The sequence below is a fragment of the Lacerta agilis genome, chromosome 1 (assembly GCF_009819535.1).
Source record: "Lacerta agilis isolate rLacAgi1 chromosome 1, rLacAgi1.pri, whole genome shotgun sequence".
Classification (NCBI taxonomy): domain Eukaryota; kingdom Metazoa; phylum Chordata; class Lepidosauria; order Squamata; family Lacertidae; genus Lacerta; species Lacerta agilis.
This window is the reverse complement of record NC_046312.1, coordinates 108,170,534-108,191,532: the sequence shown is the minus strand read 5'-3', so window position 1 is coordinate 108,191,532 and position 20,999 is coordinate 108,170,534. Positions and strand designations below refer to the sequence as shown.

Below are 20,999 nucleotides of genomic sequence, written 5' to 3'. Positions count from 1 at the left end.
GCATTTGCGAAAGGAGAAGACGCGAGTTCGGGGGCACCTCAGCTCCACGCGATTACTCACCCACCCCCAGGCTAGCGAAACCACGCGGGCGGAGGCGGGTGGCGAGGGCGCGCACATGCCTCGCATGCCCGAAAGATCGGGGCTGGCGACGTGGAGAAGCGGCTGCCGTCAACTTCGCGTTGCCATCGTTGGTTGGAGAAGGCAACTCAACCTTCGCTACTGCGGGCAGCTCTTGGGACCTTTTCGTCGAGGGTCTTTCCCCGCCGCCAAAGGTCCCAAGAGCTGGGGTGTCCCCCCCCCCAAAGTCCCGAGGGTCCTTCCCCGCAGTGCTGCGCCACTTCGGAACCGCAGGGAGGAGGCAGAGGCGTCCCCCCCCCGAGGCTTCGTCGCCCGTCTTGGCTGGGGCATAGGCGGGACGGACGCAGTTTCCACCTCTCCCCCTTCCCCTCCTGGGACGCAAGGTGACCTCCGTCAGGCGGGCCGTCGAGGCTGGGACTTGCAGGACAGGCGCTCCGCCGGCGGCCTCACCCTGCGGCGCCCCAGAGCAGCACGCAGAGCGGGAAACCCCGCACCGGATCCGAAGCAGTCCGGGGTGAAACAGTCGCAGCGGCAGTACAAGCTGCCGCATGTCACGAAGGCTGCAAACCAGGGCGCAGCGCCGCAGCCCGGCGAGAGCGGAGAGCGGCAAGGTTTCGCTGCTGCTGCTGCTGCATCTGTGGCTTGACAGGAGGAATTTACAGCCCTGCACCGAGAATCGGTTCGGAGAGGGGCGGGGGGGGGGGGGAATGCGCGCAAAGATCCCTTCGGAACACCAGGCAACATCTCGCGGCACACTAGTGTGCCGCGGAACAGTGGTTGAAAAACACTGCCTCAGAGCATATCATACAATTACATTTTGTTGTTTCAGATGGACAAGGAACACAGGGGAGATGCTGAAAGTGTCCCTCCCCCGTCTCCATCACTGCCTCAGAAGATCACTCTCAAAAGAGATCAACCGTTAGCCTATACAGCAACTGAGGATTCGTTCAAAGACACCGCCAATCTCGTCAAAGAGGACTCTGTTGTATAACTAGCTCAAATAGGGAATAATTAGGCACACTCGTTTGCACATATATTTTTGTAAACAGAAGGAGGAAAAAATGGTTCACATCTCTTTATAAAGAAATATATTTAGCCTTTAGCTGGAGACATCTGTTGAAACCATGCCTTGTTGTTATTTTTTACACATGTCAATGCCTATTTTTATGAGCAATTATCACGGTGTACTATATGTATATCTTTGCACTGACACTCTCTGAAAGTAATGTTATAAATATACTGTACATTTGTAAATTTCTGAAAGATTATCTGGATGTCATTGTTTTCGTATGAATCTATTCTGAAACTGCATCATGAGGGGTGCACTCCCTATGTAATTAATTATACTAAATAATATAGAGGAGAAGGTGGTGGCCCTCTGCTGAGTTGCAACAACCTTCAGAGCATATATTTATAGGCAGCGCTCTGCTAAGTCTGCACTGGTGCTTCTTCTGTCCATCTCTGTTTTACATACGAGAGCATATGAAAAATAGGTGCCTCTTTGTATGATACGAAACAGAACGTGAACACTTTCCACAACTCTTTTCTTGGGCAACAAAAGAATTACAAGTGGCACAGAATGTTTTTCTCGGGCTAATATTTTTCCTGCTGGAAATAGAATCCTTCTTTCCCTCAGACATCATCTTTTCCTTAAGGTCCCAGTTTTATACACTGTCATTACAAATGTCTGTAGGAAGATAGGGTGTGCTTTACATTTTTGCTGCATCCACATTTAATTTAGCAACTTGTTTTCCTGGTCATCAGTGGAAGAGTTCTATTCTCAGCTGAAGTCTCTGCAAGTCATTTTGTGTATGGTTAAAACCAATTTTAGTCCGCTATCCAAAATGCTTGATTTCTGTGCCATAGCAATATGAACAATGCTGGTACGCTTTAAAATGAGCCGTCTCCGATGTTTTTCGTGTGAACATTTTTGATATTTGTCAACTATTTATTTCCTGAGCTGGGCAACAATAGAAAGGGAAACCATTTTTACTGATACAGCCTTGTATTATACATCTTGTTAGTTTTTACTACTGATCAAGACTGCTTTGTAGCCATAATTTGAACCCCTTCAGGAAAATCGTATGTGCCACTCCAGGAATAGTCCGAGCTGCCATTTAGTGTTCCTGACCTAGCTACCGAGAATAACGCCAGCCTTCGAAATTCATAACAGACTAGACTTTTGCTGTTTGGAGCTATATATACCTGAATTCTCAAAGCCAAGTGCTATCCCTCTTTTAATTGCTTGGTTTTATTACCTTGATACGTACTTTGATTAGAAAACTGGAAAATGCTGCTGCTGAATAAATCTAATGTGTGTTTTATCATTGCCTGTGTTATCATTGATTGACTGTAGAGCATTGAGCCACATGCTCATCTACTGGGTAGAGCTTTCAGAAGTCAGAAACAACAATCATTTCCCCAAGGCTAGATATGCTTATACATAGTTCGTAGTTAGAAAGAAAATTGCAGAAAAGGGAACTTGCAGCACAATCACATGCATATCGGTAAGATTTGAAGTGGCCATTCATGGTGGCATGACCTTTATTTTTTAAAGAGGTGTGAACTCCCCAAATTCTTCTTTTTTTTAAAGCACAGATAAGTTCAGGAATCTGGAACGAGAAAACTCTTCAACTTAAAAAAAATATCCTTATGAATGCTTTATGAAAACTTTTGTTGTTGATTAAGCAATATATAAAACTTATCAAATAAGATAATAGAAATGTTGACTGTTCAGGTCCATGAGATTGTTAGCAGCCAAATGCAAGTACTGTATTTTTCCATGTATAAGACTAGGTTTTTTTAACCTTAAAAATAATGTCAAAAATTAGGGGGTGTCTTATACACGGATACATCCCCATTTTCTTAAATGAGTCTCCAAAAATAGGGGACGTCTTATACATGTGGGCGTCTTATAGACAGAAAAATATAGTAAGTGGCAAGCTGCAGAAAAGGTCTGCCGAGGGTGATAGTGGTGGAAATGCTTTCGTGGTTGAATCAATGTGTTTTCCTCTCTTAAAGTACATGGTTGTCATTTATTGTGAGATAGATCTAGTGATTGGCCACGGTGCCCCTCACTGATATTGTGGTGGCTTCAAACACACTTACTTAGTCCAAGCACAGAAACGTCAATAGCCACATCCATAATCACATAGAAGACCTATTCAGGTAGCTTTTCAGCAAACGGGTCAGTTGCAAAGCTGCATGGCATGAGGAGTAAAAGGTCTGTTGCTGCTAAGAATGGAGAAGTTTGATTCAGTACATGTTTAAAGCTGAATCTACCGGATTCACACTTTCCCAAATGATATGTGAACTAAAATAGCTAGCCATATATGTGTGTGTTTGTTATTGAAAAGTTTTCAATCTTAAAGAAATGAAGTGATACAAAGGGGAAAAAATGAGAAAGCATAGCCTTAGAAATTTGCATGTACCTGGATTTTGTGGTATAGTTCTCCAGATGAACAATGTTTATCAAAATGTATATATTTTGATAATATATATAATTATATATATATAAACTAAGATCATGGCCACTGGTCCCATCACCTCCTGGCAAATAGGAGGGGAAGAAATGGAGGCAGTGAGAGATTTTACTTTCGTGGGTTCCATGATCACTGCAGATGGTGACAGCAGTCACGAAATTAGAAGACTCCTGCTTCTTGGGAGGAAAGCAATGACAAACCTAGACAGCATCTTAAAAAGCAGAGACAATCAAGAACAAATAGATTGAAGAATAGTTTCTACCCAAGAGCTATAACCATCTTAAATGCTGTAACCAGATAATATGACCTTGGAGAGTTGTGATGGGTGTGTACGTAGGTGCATGTGTGGCTGACAATGTGTTTTTTGTGCTGTTTTTATGGGATGGCATCCAATTTCATTGTACTTGTACAACGTTGTACCTGTACTTGTACAATGACAATAAAGAAATCTTAATCACCTTGCCCACAAAGGTCCGTATAGTTAAAGTTATGGTTTTCCCAGTAGTAATGAATGGAAGTGAGAGCTGGACCATAAAGAAGGCTGATCGCCAAAGAATTGATGCTTTTGAATTAATGGTGCTGGAGGAGACTCTTGAGAGTCCCATGGACTCCAAGAAGATCAAACCTATCCATTCTTAAGGAAATCAGGCCTGAGTGCTCACTGGAAGGACAGATCCTGAAGCTGAGGCTCCAATACTTTGGCCACCTCATGAGAAGAGAAGACTCCCTGGAAAAGACCGTGATGTTGGGAAAGATGGAGGGCACAAGGAGAAGGGGATGACAGAGGACAAGATGGTTGGACAGTGTTCTTGAAGCTACCAACATGAGTGACCAAACTGCAGGAGGCAGTAGAAGACAGGAGTGCCTGGCATGTTCTGCTCCATGGGGTCACGAAGAGTCGGACACGACTGAACGACCAAACAACAACAATGTATTATGGGAACGGCATAATATATAATAACAATGATGTTAGTGAAAATAACACCCCAAGTGCATTATATTAGGATAGATGGCTTGCAAAAATGTACATTAGTCAAAACTGCATATTAAAATGTGCTTATTAGAAATTTGCACTAAAATGCTGATGAATGGGTAATAAACTTTGGAGACATCTATACTGCAACAATGCTCTTACATCAGCTTTAAGATCTCAGTTCTTTCATTGATTATAACCTGGGCCTGGCACAAGGACAAACAACCTTTTTCTGATTAGAAGCCATTTCTTGAAGGGAAGTTCCATTTAGGTATATTTCAACGCATTTAACAGAAATCTAATTTCAATATCTTGAGCCCTGCTTGGCATTCGCACAAAGTACCATGGAAGAAAATGTGGGGTTTTCTTTTATTTTCTTGAGCTGCTGTACTGTTGTATGGCTTTCTCTCTTTCTGGTGAACGGAGGTAAACTTAATTGAGCTAGTTTTTAATGATTAATCAGAAAACCTTAAGCAAACAAAACCTTTATCCTGTCCCTTTTTCAAGACCATTGTGCACATCAAATCATGTACTGAACCAATAATTTCCTAATAGAAAAAATTCTAAGAAGCTCAGCATTGTAAACTCTTGGGGCTTAATTTGTGCCAAGACTCAGTCCCAGCATCTGTTTTTAACGCCAGGGCTTTAAAATATGAAACAAGCAAAAATTAACATGAGCATTTCCCTCAACACTGAGCAGTTGTATTTTATTTCATTTAGATTTGTCTCTTCCAGCTCTACAATCCTATGATTCTGTGATTAGAGATTTCAGAGAAATTATATTCACCAGGCAAGGTAGAAGAGTCTATAAGAGCAATATGAAGACAACAGTTTGCTTCAAAACATTGGCACATTCACCTGCCTTAAACATCTATTTGATATCTTTTTGCTGGATTACTGTCGCCTGCTGGAAGTGGAAAAAGCATTCTCAGCATCGCATCAGAGAGGAACGTGGGGGCATAGGAGAGCGGGAGCCACAAGAACTTTGCATCCCATCCAACTCCATAGCGCGTCCTTGGATGCTTGGCAGTCAAGGCGTGCTCCATACACTTTGTGACCTTAGAAACATCAGGATCACACAGCCTTCTCATGGATAGCCTTTGTAGCCTTAAATCTGCTAGGAAGATAAAAGACCCCATCAAATCAAGTGAAAATCCAGATTTTTAAAGCTAAGGGAACAGAGATCAAAACACAACTGTGGTGCTAAAGCAGCAATGCAAACATTTTCACCCCACTAGTCATGCTGCGCATAAAACTCAGCAACTCCTAATTCATTCAACAGCAGTCAAGTCTGCGTAAAATACAGCGTGAAACCCCATTACCTGCAGCTAACACAATTTATTGAGTCATTTGTGCACCTGTTTTTTCTAAATGTGTCCCATGGGGGTGTCTTGCTGTGCCAGTCTTGTCCTAGAAGTTGCATTTTGCCAGTTTCTGTTCGTAGTAGCACATTATAGTTTGGACAAGATGGGAGGACTTTCGGCACTGAAGATGCTGATTCAGTAAGACTTGACTCAGCAGCTTGTTGATTCTTGCCTGCCTCACAATTCACCAATTCATCAACGGCATTCCAACTCAGGAAATGTTTCAGGGTCCCCTCCCACCCCGCACCTTACCTCCCTATCGAAAACGAAGCTCTTTCCCATCACAGTGAACAAAATGATTCAAAGCCGAAAATGATTCATTTTCACAACATTAAGTTTGGTATAACGCCAGGCATTAAACCATTCCAAAGTTTTGTGCTGGGCATTTGAACTTACAATCAAGGAAGTATTTCTCCCCATAGGAGTCTCTGGCCTCAGGAGTCAGCTGGTTCCACAGTCTTTGTAGGTCTCTCTCAATGTTCCCTATATTAGTTACTCCTGTCTTAAAGAATCCTGGCTCGATAATGCTCACCTTTACTCCGAAATGATGCATATCCCTCCTAAGAGAAAATTTTTAAAAACTGCCATCAATTTGGGGTGGGTTTTACCCACCCAATTAATGATGCAATCTTAAGGCTGTGAGGCAAGTGAAACTAAATAGGATTCATACGGCATATGCAATTTCCTGCTGGATGTTAATAAAACAATGGTGAAAGTTAGGGCACATGTCTAATTTGTTTGCTTATGGTTCCCTTCCCGTTGGAATAAATGGGGATCAAGCTATGCCAGGCAGAGATTAAGATCACCTGCTGCTACCCAAGATCCTCTTAGCCAGAGATGTTGAGGATTGAACATGGGGCCTTATGCATGTCAAGCGGACAATGCTGGCGTGTGGCTTCTCACCCATAATGGGGTCCTGTAGGTGAAATCTGTTCCTGGATATTGCCTCCTGCAAATCCAAGATGGCACCACCCATGCAGGAAGTGAATGCTCCTGACTTTGCCTTTTCCATGCTGTAGCCCTGATGCATCCTCTTCCGCAGTAATCCTACAAGTGGCTGTTATAAATGGTTGGTATGACAAATGAGTTTTGGCCTTCCTGTTTTCTTTTCCACGTGAACCCACAATTACACTTTTCAGTCAGTTCAGCCTGAGTTGCAGGCAGTCACAGATGTGACTGAACTTTCTGACAGTAAGGACTGTTAGACAGTGGAGCAGACTCCTTCAGGAGGTGGTGAACCCTCTTCCCATTGGAGGTTTTTAAGCAGAGGTTGGATGGTCATCTGTCATGGGTGCTTTAGTTGGGATGCCTACATTTGAGGGGGTTGAACTAGATGACCCTTGGGATCCCTTCCAACTTTACAACTCTGATCACAGAGACAGTAGTACTCTACCATGTGTCACCCACAAGTCCACAGCAACTCACCGCAAAGTGTCAGAGAATGCCTCCACTCCCCATTTCGACACACAATAGCCACCCCCTAGAAATGCCAGGCGGCCCAGAACACTTGACACGTTGACAATCCTTCCTTTATTTTTTTTCAGGAGGGGGAGGAGCTTCAAGGTAATCCCAATCAGCCCCAGTAGATTGACATCCAGAGTTTTGTAGAAATCATCCAGCTGCATCCAGTCAGTGGGGGCCATAGGTATGGATCTCCCAGCATTATTTACCAAGCCATACAGTCCTATTTGAGTATTTTAGGAATAATTAAAAAATAATAATGTGAAGAAGCATGGAAAGGATATCAGAGAATGAATGGGTAATGTGGGTTTGGAGACTTGTCCTGACCTCAGATTGTTACACTATATCTATATCTATGAAAATTTTCTGGCTGAAATTTGTAACACTATGTATTCTTATACTAGCAGAAGTAAATAATATCACATGAACAATACTTTTATCTTGACATTTTGCACTATGTAGAATTGTGTTTTAAAAACCTGGAATGAATACAAAATGCATATACCTAGGGAAATCTGGAGCCCCAGTGCCTCAAATCAGGCTTAATGTTCAAGAAATAGCATATGTCATTTAAATCTCACAGACATTGTAGACCATCTGGACAAGTTTTGAGCGAACCATTCTGAATGGATGCTCAATTCAGGTTGCCTCGAGGCGCCCCCTGTCTTTTGAAAGCAAGGCTGTATTCTATAGGCTGCTTACCTACACCCTCAGTTTCTGCCCGCACAAACTCCACAGCTTTGTCAATACTGCCAGGGTCCGTTAGATCAAGCTCCACAGTTTGCAATGACAAGGAAGTGTTGGCCAGTAGCTCCTGGCTCCCTTCCTTTGAGAGACACGCAGCAATGATGCGGAATCCTTTCTGGTCAAGGTACTTAGCCAGAGCATGGCCAAAGCCACTGTCACATCCAGTGATGACGATATACTTCCCCCTCAGGCCTTCCACTTTTAGGGAGTCTCTGATGAACCAGCAAACAGCGATGGAAAGGACGACGGCCACCATCCCTATCTGTCCGCCATCTGAAATAAAATCAGGACAGCAGCATGTGGATCTATCTGCCACAAGTGCAGTGCTCACCATTCCCGTCAACTTGGTCACTTCACAGAGGCTTTTGTTTCCCGTTCCAGTTTCATTGAATCTTCCCGTCAGTATAAGTTGGCAACTAGAGACTTCTGGCACAACCCGAATAGTATCCAAGAGTAACATGCTTTGGAGGAGCAGATTTCTCCACAGCAATTTCTCAATAGGTCTCTGCTGCTTTCAAGATGGCATTTGCTCTATATTGGCCACTAACTCCCATCTGAAAAACTCTTCAACGTGAAATAAAGGGCGCTCAGTTAGCAGTTGGGGCAGTGCCCATTATGGTGAACATTCATTAGTATTCAAGGCAATGATGAACACAGGATAGTGAAGGGAGAGGGGAGGGGAGGGGAGTTTGATGGCTCTCAAGTGATGTGGAGGACTATGTTCTTTGTGTTACTTCCCACAATGCCATTCTGTAATGGAAACGGATCTCAACCCTGAGCAAACCGCAAACTTTGGGCTCCCTATGGTGAGTATAATGACCCCTCTGCTTTGTGTTTTGTATTCTGATACTGGTGCTGACAATCTATATTCTGATCTATCAGCAAGATAGACTAGATTTAGCATGGTGTGATAGTGCCTCTCTTTCTTTCTTAACTGCCTTTCACTAGCCTGACCATTGTAACAAAAATGTGTCACAGTGCTTATTCAGCAAGTGGTGCCAAGGAAGTTCTCTATCTGCACATCTTTGTATATGAAGCATGCAAAACATACGTTTGCTTGGGCAAATGAATGCTCTTAATTGTGAGGCGATGTAATGATGATATCTTGGCATGTTGGTTAGAGTTACACAGGGAAGTTGTAAGCAATAAAGTCAGCAAATATAGCCACAAACATTTTCTCTAGAAAAATTGGTGCCAGAACTCACCACGAATGCCTCCCTTATTCTTTTATAATGGCAATGGTGCCTACCTGAGAGGTGCCGGAACTGAGTTCTGGCTGAAAAAAAAGCCTTGATTTACAGCAATTATTTAAACCCTCCCAAGGTGAAGGACGTGGGTGGCGCTGTGGGTTAGGGCTTGCCGATCAGAAGGTTGGCGGTTCGAATCCCCACGACGGGGTGAGCTCCCATTGTTCGGTCCCTGCTCCTGCCAACCTAACAGTTCGAAAACACGTCAAAGTGCAAGTAGATAAATAGGTACCTCTCTGGCGGGAAGGTAAACGGCGTTTCTGTGCGCTGCTCTGGTTCGCCAGAAGCAGCTTAGTCATGCTGGCCACAGGACCTGGAAGCTGTACACGGCTCCCTCGGCCAGTAAAGCGAGATGAGCGCCGCAGCCCCAGAGTTGTCCACGACTGGACCTAATCGTCAGGGGTCCCTTTACCTTTACCTTTAAGGTGTCATACAATTAAAATACAGTACAGTACAAAAACAATTAAAAATTAAGAGCCGGTAAAAATAAATCACAAACATTCACCCCCCCCAAAAAAAATACAAAGACACAGCACACCAACCATCAGCAGAACAAAACTCAAGAAGAAAGAGACAGAAATATGTGATCCTTCGGTGCTTCCCTAAACACTTGATGTCAGAAGTGAGGAACCTTTCTCAGCCTGAAAACCACATTCTGAGTGGCACATGCTAGTGATAAGTGGGGCCAGAAAAAAAGCTTTGCCTCAAAGCGATACCCACATTGATACTTTTGTAGAAATGCTTGATAAATTCTTTAAGGAACACCACAGGTATCTCCGATTATCCTCCCACCAAGAAATTCAGGTTCTAGAGATGTAAATCGTTCACATGGGGTGTCATCAGCATAAGATACTAGTAAGGCACTGCAATTGAGTACCTATGGATCTATCTCCATGAGCTTTTTATCTCTTAAATCTCTGTCAAATAGAAAACTAATTCTACCCTGCAGGCTCAAGGAGAGCAACAATTACAGCAGCCACACAAAATGCAGGCCAATAAAGGGGAATTTAAATCAGGACTGCCCATCTCATGACCCACTGAGCCAGACATAGCTCACCCAGCAGCTGTTGACAGTGGTATACCAGGTCCTTAACAACCTGTCTATGCCACCCCAGGCAGGTCACCCCATTATCAAGCTCTTGGTAGAATTAACTTGCCGGGTCACCAACTGAGCAGACCTTCTTTAAGTGATGGGGGAGGGAGCTCAGGCAGAATAATTAAGGCACATCCATAATTGTTTTGGTAACGATTTCAGCCCTATGTGCGCTTACTTGTGAGTAGGTCCCACTGGACTGAGGATTGCTCCCTTGAAAGAGCAAAACACCGAGCCTAAATACATTTATTTTAGGAATCACCAATGAACAAATCTCAGGGCCTGGTCTGACGATATCTGAGGCCACCACTTTCCTGAGGTGACTATCTAGGAAAGACATCTACATTGCCTTGAGTTCCATGGTAGAAGAGAGACTTGATATTAATGTAGCAGCAGCAGCAACAACAACAACAACAATTAATAAAATAAAATGAAGATCACAATCATCATCTATACAATGCTCATAGAGTGGGACCTATTTTTGAATATTTAGCCTATATATGATAGTCACCTGTCAATACACTGACTGCGATATCTTCTGAACCATTTTGCCAAGGTGTTGGTTTTATTCTGTGACTTGTACTTACACTCTGCAGAGATGTCTCTCCAGCTCATTGCAGGGTCAGAACATTCAGTTCTTGGGTTTTATGCTGGTTTCAGAATGGATGGTAGTTGGGATTTCAACGCATGAGGCTTCTCAGTAGCATCTGCACAATTACAGGTATATCTTTCTGGTAGTCTAAACAAATATACAAGTATTACACTGTGATTTTCTTGCAGGCATTTACTGGCACTACTCAGGTCCTTGAGACGGTGGATATCTTAATGCCAGTGACCCCAGCTGACCCTTTCACTCAGGCTTAGCCTCATTTATATCCTTAATGCGTGCTTCTCCCACCTCAGCTGCCAACAGAAGGAATGCCAATTCAAATTAGAATAACTTTTTGAAATCTGAAAGCTGCCCCCTGCTCATTTGTGTGCAGATCTCCTCCCAGCACTGTTCAAAGAATAAATAGATTAAGAAATGATTTGATGTACTTGCAGTCTTGTGGGTGTTAACTGCACAGCATCCCCAATAAACTATTTCATTCATTATCTGGCAGGCAAGTTTTTGGACTTGAATAGTAGAACCTGGCTACATATTTGAAAATTTGAGAAGCAGTACATGTAGCATATCATTAAAAGGTAAAGGTATCCCTGACTGTTTGGTCCAGCCACAGATGACTCTGGGGTTGTGGCGCTCATCTCGCTTTTCTGGCTTCCGGGTCATATGGCCAGCTTGACTAAGCGCTTCTGGCCGCTTACCTTCCTGCTGGAGCAGTATACCTATTTATCAACTTACACTTTGACGTGCTTTCGAATTGCTTTGTTGGCAGGGGCAGGAACCGAGCAATGGGAGCTCACTCCGTTGTGGGGATTCAAACTTCTGACCTTCTGATTGGCAAGCCCTAGGCTTTGTGGTTTAACCTACAGCGCCACCCGCATCCCTATAGCGCATCATTACTTCTCTCTTTCTCTTTGGCGATCACTCATAGCCGAGTAAGATTGTCTTCCATAAACACGGTTTTAACAATGAGTCCGTAAGTGACTGTGGAGGCCAATTCTGGACCCACACGTCCTTCCACAGTGGGGACATTGGTTCCCGGGCCGGAGTTGATCACAGTGTGGATTTGCCAAGTGTGTCTTCCTCTTAGCACGTTTCTCCCTTGCGTTCTGAGTTCAAGTGTCTTCAAAGTCCATGACACCTTTGGTAAAGGCTGTTCTCCAACTGGAGAGCTCACAGGCCAGTGTTTCCCAGTTGTCAGTGTTTATACTACATTTTTTTTAGATTTGCCTTGAGACAGTCTTTAAACCTCTTTTGTTGACCACCAGCATTACACTTTCCATTTTTAAAGTCAGAATAGAGTAGTTGCTTTGGAAGACGATAATCAGGTATCTGCCCAACATTAATTACAGCCATGGCACCAATGGCGATTTGAAATTCTGAGTCAAACTCTCGATCTGCACGTGAAGCTCTGGATCAGAGTGGAGAAGAATGAGTATGGGGAAAACTAGTTCTATTGAGTGTGTTGGGCTCTGAAAAGACCAAGCAAGTATGTTTGTCTCTCTTTGAGGAAGAGGGGGAAATTGCTCCGCCAGGCAAGCAGAAATGCTCACACTGATAAGGAGATCTCATTAGTGTGACATTGAATTCTTCCCATGGTGATTTACTTGTTATGCAGTAAATATGCATATTTATCCTATCAAGTTGCTTTATTCCCTGTTTTTTTTTTTTAATTGAGTGAGGATTTTGAACCAAATGTCAGTGCTTGTCAAAGTGATTCATTCATTTCAGCAGGCTAAATCTAACAGCAACCTTAGGAAGTTTCGGAGTTCATTTTAATTTTGATTGTCTTTTAAATAGATAGTATATTTAGCTATGTCATGTCCTTGCTAGTAGGCATTTTACTGCTTTTGCAATGGTTTATAGCTACTAGCAATACAGATTTACAAATGACTTCATTTGTTAGTCAAAAGAAAACTTCCAAAACAGAATCACATCTCACCTGTGCCTGAGATAACACGCTGGTTTCTTCAGAAATCAAAAGAAAACTCAACGGAACTGAAATGACTGAAGCAATAATGGAAATTGCTTAAGCAGAGTGTGGGCTGGTGTCGCAACATTTATTCAGCAAGAACGAAAAGTCTGTCAGCTTCTCATCTATAGCAGGGATTGTGGCTCTCCAGATGTTGTGGACTACAACTCCCATCACCACCAAAATGGTCAATGGTCAGGTGTGATGAGAGCCATAGTCTAACAAAATCTGGAAGGTCACATCTTTCCCATCCCTACAGAGAGCAGTTCTTGAAAAGTCAACATTTCTCAATGATTCCGTATGTCCTATCTGATTTTGGAACTCTGTCTACAGCCTCTAGAATGTCTGTGAATAACGCATTAAAATATTTACCTCAGGAACATTCTTACCTATGAATTTTAACATAGAAACACGAGACACTTGACAATCAAAGATATTGTGCATGTGCAGGGCTGCGAAATGGTTTAGGTTGTAATTAGCTTCAGATGAAAGATACAAGTGCAGCATGAAAGATTTGCTATGTATACTGCAAAAATATATTCTATGGGCCTCGATGTTTTTTGTAGTTTTTCATGAGTCCATCGTATAATGAATGAGAGATTATATAAACATACTCACTGCTGTGGGGGAATGACTAAAATTAGTGTTTCGTCACAATGCACTTTCTGTTTTGCCTCCTTATCACTGGTAGTCAAGTTTGGGACACACCCATGAAGATTGGATCTTGAATTCATAGAATTGGCTGACATAATCAGTTGACTAGATCTTGAACTCATTTATGCTCTGCCACATAGGAATGTGACTCACCTACTGCTTGGTCTCACTTTGTAAAAATACATATTGTGAGGTAAGTGTCATCTTATGGCGAAGAAATAGGTGTGTGATTTCTTTGGAACTCCCAAAGTGCTTCTGAACAGTGAAGTGGTTCGATAATTTAAGACTCTGAACTGAATGGCCTCATGGAGGCCCACCTCTTTCGATGAGAATGCATGCTAACGCACACAGCTTCAACCATCAAGGCTGCCATATTTTGAAGAGCGAAATAGAGGACACATTTGCCGACTTCTACTTTTTGTTGTTCAGTCGTTCAGTCGTGTCCGACTCTTCGTGACCCCATGAACCGGAGCACGCCAGGCACGCCTATCCTTCACTGCCTCTCGCAGTTTGGCCAAACTCATGTTAGTAGCTTCGAGAACACTGTCCAACCATCTCATCCTCTGTCGTCCCCTTCTCCTTGTGCCCTCCATCTTTCCCAACATCAGGGTCTTTTCTAGGGAGTCTTCTCTTCTCATGAGGTGGCCAAAGTACTGGAGCCTCAACTTCAGGATCTGTCTTTCTAGTGAGCACTCAGGGCTGATTTCTTTAAGAATGGATAGGTTTGATCTTCTTGCAGTCCATGGGACTCTCAAGAGTCTCCTCTAGCACCATAATTCAAAAGCATCAATTCTTCGGCGATCAGCCTTCTTTATGGTCCAGCTCTCACTTCCGTACATTACTACTGGGAAAACCATAGCTTTAACTATACGGGCCTTTGTCGGCAAGGTGATGTATTTGCTTTTTAAGATGCTGTCTAGGTTTGTCATTGCTTCTACTTTTAGCTACTCCTGAAAAAGAGGGCATGTTCTGGAAAAAGAGGGCATATAGTAAACCTACATAAGGAGACTCTTTTGACCAGCTGTAGGGAGACTTTGGCCCTCTAGATGTCGCAGAACTACAACTGCCACCATCCCAGGCAACTTGCCATGCTTGATGGGGCTGATGGGAGTTGTAGTTCAGCAACATCTGGAGGGCCAAAGGTTTCCAATACCTGCTTTTTTTTGTAAGATGCCCTTATTTCATAATGTGGTAATAATGATGCCCAGCTGAGTGGAGCCTGGACTTTTGCCTCGAAGTCAGGCCACGACAGGACCACCGTTTCTGGACATAGGATATTCCCAGCGACTGGGATTCAGAGGCATAATATATCTGAGAGTAGAAGCAGCTGTTGATAACCATGTCCTCTGTCTATAAGAATTTGTCGTCTTTACTCAGAATAAAGAATTGGACATCTCTTGAAAACAGACAGTTCTTCACTGATTCTTTGGCTATGAACACATCACAGTTTAAAGCACATATCCATAGTTTGTTATGGGTGCTGGGAATTATAGCTATTTGTGAGGTAAACTACAGTTCCCGTGATTCTTGGGGGGATGTGCTTTGAATGTACTTTTAAAAATATAGTGTGTATTCAGCCTTCATTGTACAGATGAACAAACTTCACTAATTTGCAGTCATTAATGAAAGATAATGTCCTTTTACTCAACATTTAGTTCCAGAAAGACAGTCAGGGGAAAGAACCTCTGTCTGTCTGTCTGTCTGTCTCTGTCGAGACCTACATTCCCTCAGGGATAATCCATCAGGAGCCTCATGCTAATAGTGGCACAGTCAGGCTGATAATGCGTAGAACCAGTGACAAAAGTGTTCTGGATTAACTAATCTAGAATAAAGGCTGCCCTGTTTTGATTTTCACCGTGGCTACATTAGATTAGACTTTCCAGTCCTATGCAGGTCTCCAGAAAAGCAAGTCCCGCAAAATTTTATGGGGTCACTTTCAAAAAATTGCAACTTTTATACTGAATAATCATATACTGTAAATAGATCTATGTGGTATAACCGGGGCTTTTTTCAGACAGAACTCACCGGAACTCAGTTCCTGCACCTCTCAGGTGGGTGCCATTGCCATTCTAAGGGAGGTGTTCATGGCGAGTTCCAGCTAGACTGGAAAATTCCTGACATGTCCTGATTTTTGGGTATAAGAATGGTGTCGGGGAGGAATTTTGCTGAAACAGAAAAATGTCAGGGAAAACCCATATGTATGGAAAAAGCAGTGGAAACAGCTCCAAAAGCTTAAAATCACAAAAAATTGGGGGGGGGGAAGGTTTCCCTCAACAATTTGGGTTTGTTCCCCAAAAAAGTTCAACAATTTTGCAGGTGTCAAGATTTTTACTTTTTGAGATATAGCAACCCTAGTTTTGTTACCTCCTTTTCTAGAAAGATAGCACTGGGCATTACGAACAAACTTTTTAAACCACTGAGATAACGTAGTCAAATCTGGATCTAGGGGCACATGAAGTTGCTGATCTGTTCTTTTAGTGGGAATGCATCCTCATCCCAAACAGGCAACTGGCACATCTCTCATCTACAGCAGTTCCATCTTGATAGGATTGAAACTCTGCTTATTGGCCCGCATCCAGCCCTCTGTTTCATCCAGTGCTTACATAGCCACACCTGACTCAGATAATATTGAGAAATGAAGCTGGGCGTCATCAGCATAATGATTGGCACCTTGTGCCGAAACTCCTAATGACTGCTCCCAGTGGCTTTACATAGATGTAAAAAAAACCCACACGAGCCCTGCTGGATCAGGCCAAAGGCCCACCTAGTGCAGCATCCTGTACTCACAGTAACCAACCACTTGCTTATTGGAAGGCCACTAAGAGGGCCTGAGTGCAGCAGAATTGAGAATATGGGGAGAGTTTGGTACTCAGTGGCACCCCATACTGCAAATACCAGGGGGCCAGGGAGCTGTCCCTCAGAGCTATTCTCTGGACATGATACTCTAGGTAGGACCAGAACCACCTTAAAACAGTGCCCCCAATATGCACCCCACAGTACTGACTCAGAATTGATGGCATGATTGATGGTGTCCAAAGCCACCAAGAGTCCAATAAGAAGCAGCAACAAAGTCTCATTTCCTCTGTCTCCTTGTCTGTCTCTTGATAGAGACCAAGATTGATTCAGTTACAGGTAGGTTACAGGTAGGTAGCTGTGTTGGTCTGCCGTAGTCGAAACAAAATAAAAAATAAAATAAAATCCTTCCAGTAGCACCTTAACGACCAACTAAGTTTGTTCTTGGTATGAGCTTTCATGTGCATGCACACTTCTTCAGATACACTGAAACAGAAGTCACCAGACCCTTATATATAGTGAGAGGGTGGGGAGGGGTATTACTCAGAAGGGTGGTGGGAATGGGTGATTGTTGTGGGGATAACCAGCATCTGGGACAACCAGTAATTCCAGAGTGCCTGCTCCCACTGGTTGTGAATGGGTCCGCTGGTTATGAAGCTGAAGGTCGTGAGGAGTTGTTTGGAGTTCTGAAGATCATTTCTGAAGGTTCCGGAGATTCCGGAGAGGAAAGGATAGGCAGAGCAGAAAGGTGCAGAAAATAAGAAGGTGGCCAAAATAAAACTAAAAGAAATAAAAGACTAAGAGACTGCAGTCAATGGTGGAGTTGCGCTCTCCCAACTACTACTCTGTGTGGCTTGGTTTCTCTTTCGCTTTTCTCTCTCTTGGCTTGTCTCGCGCACTCTACACTCCACACCGCTACAGAGAGCAGGGGCCATTTATTGATAAACTGAATAACGTCATCAAACAAGCTTTAACCAATTATAAAACAGTCTAACAGCCATTAGCAGAGGCTTTTCTGGTGCGCTTTCAGAGGCGCGGAGGGATCCCGGCTCTAACTCCGGCCGGATCCTTTTTTCTCCTCCGCGCGCGGCAGCACAAGATCGGAGAGATAACAGCCACGCGCGGGAGGCGTCGGAGCGTACTCCCACAGATTGTCTGATAGGTGAGGTAAACCTGTTGATGACTGTTAACAACTGCAGTTGGTCTTACAGGAAAAAGCAAGGGGTGAGATGGCTAAAAATAGCTTTATCATGTATAATGAGATAAGAATCCAATGTCTCTATTCAGACCAGGTCTCTCCATGGTTTTAAGTTTGGTAATAAGTTGCAATTCAGCAACTTCTCTTTCCAGTCTATTTCTGAAATTCTTTTGTAATAAGACAGATACTTTGAGATCTTGTATAAAATGTCCTGGGAGATTGAAGTGTTCTCCTACTGGTTTCTCTGTCTTGTGATTCCTGATGTCAGATTTATGTCCATTTATCCTTTGGAGTAGTGTTTGGATTGATTCAGTTCTGAAACTGATTGTAATAGCTCCAGATAATAAATCTTCTCCAAGAATGCATGCATTAAAAACCGTTTTTAAAAGATCAATGAAAAATAAGAAGAAAATGAACAGGACGGGACGGGACGGGGGGAACTGATGGGATGGAAGAATTGGGTAGCTTTGGAAGGTGCTGTCGGTGGGGGGAGGGTGCCACGTAAAGTGAAGCTCAAGTCACATGTGACCCCTTATAACAGGTTGCCAACCTGTGTTATTCACACATATACCTGGAAGAAAATCCCATTGAATTCAGTGAGGTTACTTCCCAGTAGACATGCGTAGGACGGCGATCCTGGGTTTTAAATTTCTGAGCATATTTTTTTTATAGGAAGCTTCCTTAATTCAAGGGAGTGCCAGATTCAATGCACAGATACATGCAAATTACTTCCATTCAGGGCAGTGTGAGGTCTGGGCAGTTCTCCTGTCCTACCAAACAAGGGGTTGTTACTATCAAAACTGAAAGAACATAAAACCTGAAGGAGCGTCTCCACCCCTGTCCTTTAGCCTGAACACTGCAGTCCAGCTTTGAGGGCCTTCTGGCAGTTCCCTCACCACGAGAAAAGAAGTTACAGGGAACTAGGCACAGGGCCTTCTCGGCAGTGGCACCCACCCTGTGGAATGCCCTCCCACCAGATGTCAAGGAGACAAACAACTATACAACTTTCAGAAGACACCCGAAGGCAGCCCTGTATCAGGAAGTTTTTAATGTTTGACATTTTATTATGTTTTTATATGTGTTGCAAGCTGCCCAGAGTGACTGGGGCAACCCAGCCAGATGGGTGGGGTATAATAATAATTTTTATTATTATATGTGGGGAGGGATGCCTGAAATCAGGTACTTGTTTCCTTTGTATGTTCTTCAACAAGTTTTCAGCGTTGTCAGAATAGCAGTGCTTAGTGGTGATTTGCCCATGGGGAGATAACAGACTAATGTTATTACACAACAGGATCACTAGTTACTGACTGGTGTTTTTCAAAAGAGAGGAAATGTGTTTTTGGTCATTAATTTCTAGCTCCTTTTAAAAGACTGTTTGTCCTGCCTTATACAACCCAAAACACCACCAAAGGCAGACAGATGGACTAGAGTTCTTTACTCTGGGGCAGCATAACACATTGCAAATGGGAGGCTTGTAGGTTACTTATTAACTGTGAAAAAGGACACTTGCTTTATTTTCACCAGCCTGAGCAATGGAGCTAAACCTTTTGTTGTTCAGTCGTGTCCGACTCTTCGTGACCCCATGGACCAGAGCACGCCAGGCACGCCTATCCTTCACTGCCTCTCGCAGTTTGGCCAAACTCATGTTAGTAGCTTCGAGAACACTGTCCAACCATCTCATCCTCTGTCGTCCCCTTCTCCTTGTGCCCTCCATCTTTCCCAACATCAGGGTCTTTTCTAGGGAGTCTTCTCTTCTCATGAGGTGGCCAAAGTACTGGAGCCTCAACTTCAGGATCTGTCCTTCTAGTGAGCACTCAGGGCTGATTTCTTTGAGAATGGATAGGTTTGATCTTCTTGCAGTCCATGGGACTCTCAAGAGTCTCCTCCAGCACCATAATTCTCAAAATACACTTTTATTCTGAAGCCGAAAGCTCATACCAAGAACAAACTTAGTTGGTCTCTAAGGTGCTACTGGAAGGAATTTTTTATTTTATTTTGTTTTGACTATGGCAGACCAACACGACTACCTACCTGTAACTGGACCTATTATCAGATGTTTAAAACGATTTCCAGCAAAGGTTACTAATAAGTAGGAGCGGCCCAGGGCATTTTGGCACCTGAGGCAAACCGCAAAATGGAATCCCTCCTTGCCAGGGAAGAAGGGGTGAGTGAAGATCTACATCAGGAACAAGGGGGAAATAAAGATCTACATTGGAATCTGCTGCCCCTGCGGATCCTGCTGCCTCTCCTCACGTTGCCTCATAGGTGCGCTGCCCCTGATAATAAGGCTATATAGGATCTAAACAGAGACACATGGAAAGTGAATTGGGTGAATTCCTTGAGAATTTCCCCAGAATCTTGCTCTTTATTTCCACAGATCTCTGTTTCTCAAATAGAGTAATTAATGAAATAGCTTAATAAGAATAGTTAAGTGCTTTGTGTACTACATAACGTGATTTCCTGAAGGTAGGCATGAGATCTCCAATTTTGGGGCTAAACTGAAAGCGATCAGGCTTTCAGGCCACCATTAAAAGGTCATGAAACCAACCAGTGGCAAGTAAGTTCATGGGGCCATGCCATGATTATGTCACACACCCTTGGACTTGAAGTTCCATCAGCCCAAGGACTTGGTTGACATGACAACTGACTGGCCTTGATTGCCCATTGCATGGAAAGTGCTGACCAAAGGGGAAAAGAAAAACATAGCTTCAGTGGTTTTGCCATGCCTAAACTGAGGTAGAAATATTAACAAGACACAGAAGTAAAATTTCATAGAGCCCACTCCAAAATTCATAGGTCTGTAACCCTACTAAGAGTAAACACATTGAAATTAATAGAAATGGCTAACTTGGATCCATTTATTTCAGTGGGTCTACTCTGTGTAGGACTAACATTGGATAAACCTACTGCACTTCAGGCACATTAGTCTGATAGTCTTCGAGTATTTATTTTATGAATGCCCTTATGTCCATTGGAAGGAACAATTATAAACATGGCAAGCTAGCGTACATTATACCATTGTGTGGGACATGTATGTTGCTTCTAACAAAACGTTTCCAATATTTACAATGTACAAATAAAGTAATATTGAAATACAGAACAGTATAGTTTGTAACACACAATAAATTAATGACTCCTGCATGGGAATAATAATAATAATAATAATAATAATAATAATAATAATAATAATAATAATACAATACATATGGTAATTCTCTGAGCTGCACTAAAATGGCTATTTTAGCTTTCACAGGCTCTAAAAATTAGACTCGACAGATGTTTTTATACTGGCTGCTATTTGAGGAGCTTTTCTCAAACAATTGAAAGTTTTCC

The 20,999-nt window shown here is 43.1% G+C and overlaps 2 protein-coding genes across 4 annotated transcripts in view; one reads left to right on the top strand and one right to left on the bottom strand.

The window, feature by feature from the left end:
• LRP2 (LDL receptor related protein 2) overlaps positions 1 to 2,405 on the top strand; it is a 143,174-nt gene extending 140,769 nt beyond the window's left edge. For all 3 annotated transcript variants that reach the window (XM_033166659.1, XM_033166648.1, XM_033166639.1), the window contains one exon: positions 908 to 2,405. In XM_033166659.1, coding sequence (XP_033022550.1) covers positions 908 to 1,069 — 162 coding nt within the window. In that variant the 3' untranslated portion in view covers positions 1,070 to 2,405. The remainder of the gene's footprint in view (positions 1 to 907) is intronic.
• A 2,925-nt stretch (positions 2,406 to 5,330) lies between these two features.
• On the bottom strand, positions 5,331 to 8,386 carry LOC117056367 (retinol dehydrogenase 5-like). Its single transcript, XM_033166626.1, has 4 exons — positions 8,061 to 8,386; positions 7,323 to 7,581; positions 6,294 to 6,457; positions 5,331 to 5,647 (listed from the first exon to the last, which is right to left on the bottom strand). Exons 1-4 carry the CDS (start codon positions 8,359 to 8,361, stop codon positions 5,397 to 5,399), a joined length of 975 nt encoding a protein of 324 aa, XP_033022517.1. The 5' UTR covers positions 8,362 to 8,386; the 3' UTR covers positions 5,331 to 5,396.
• Between the last annotated feature and the right edge of the window lie 12,613 nt (positions 8,387 to 20,999).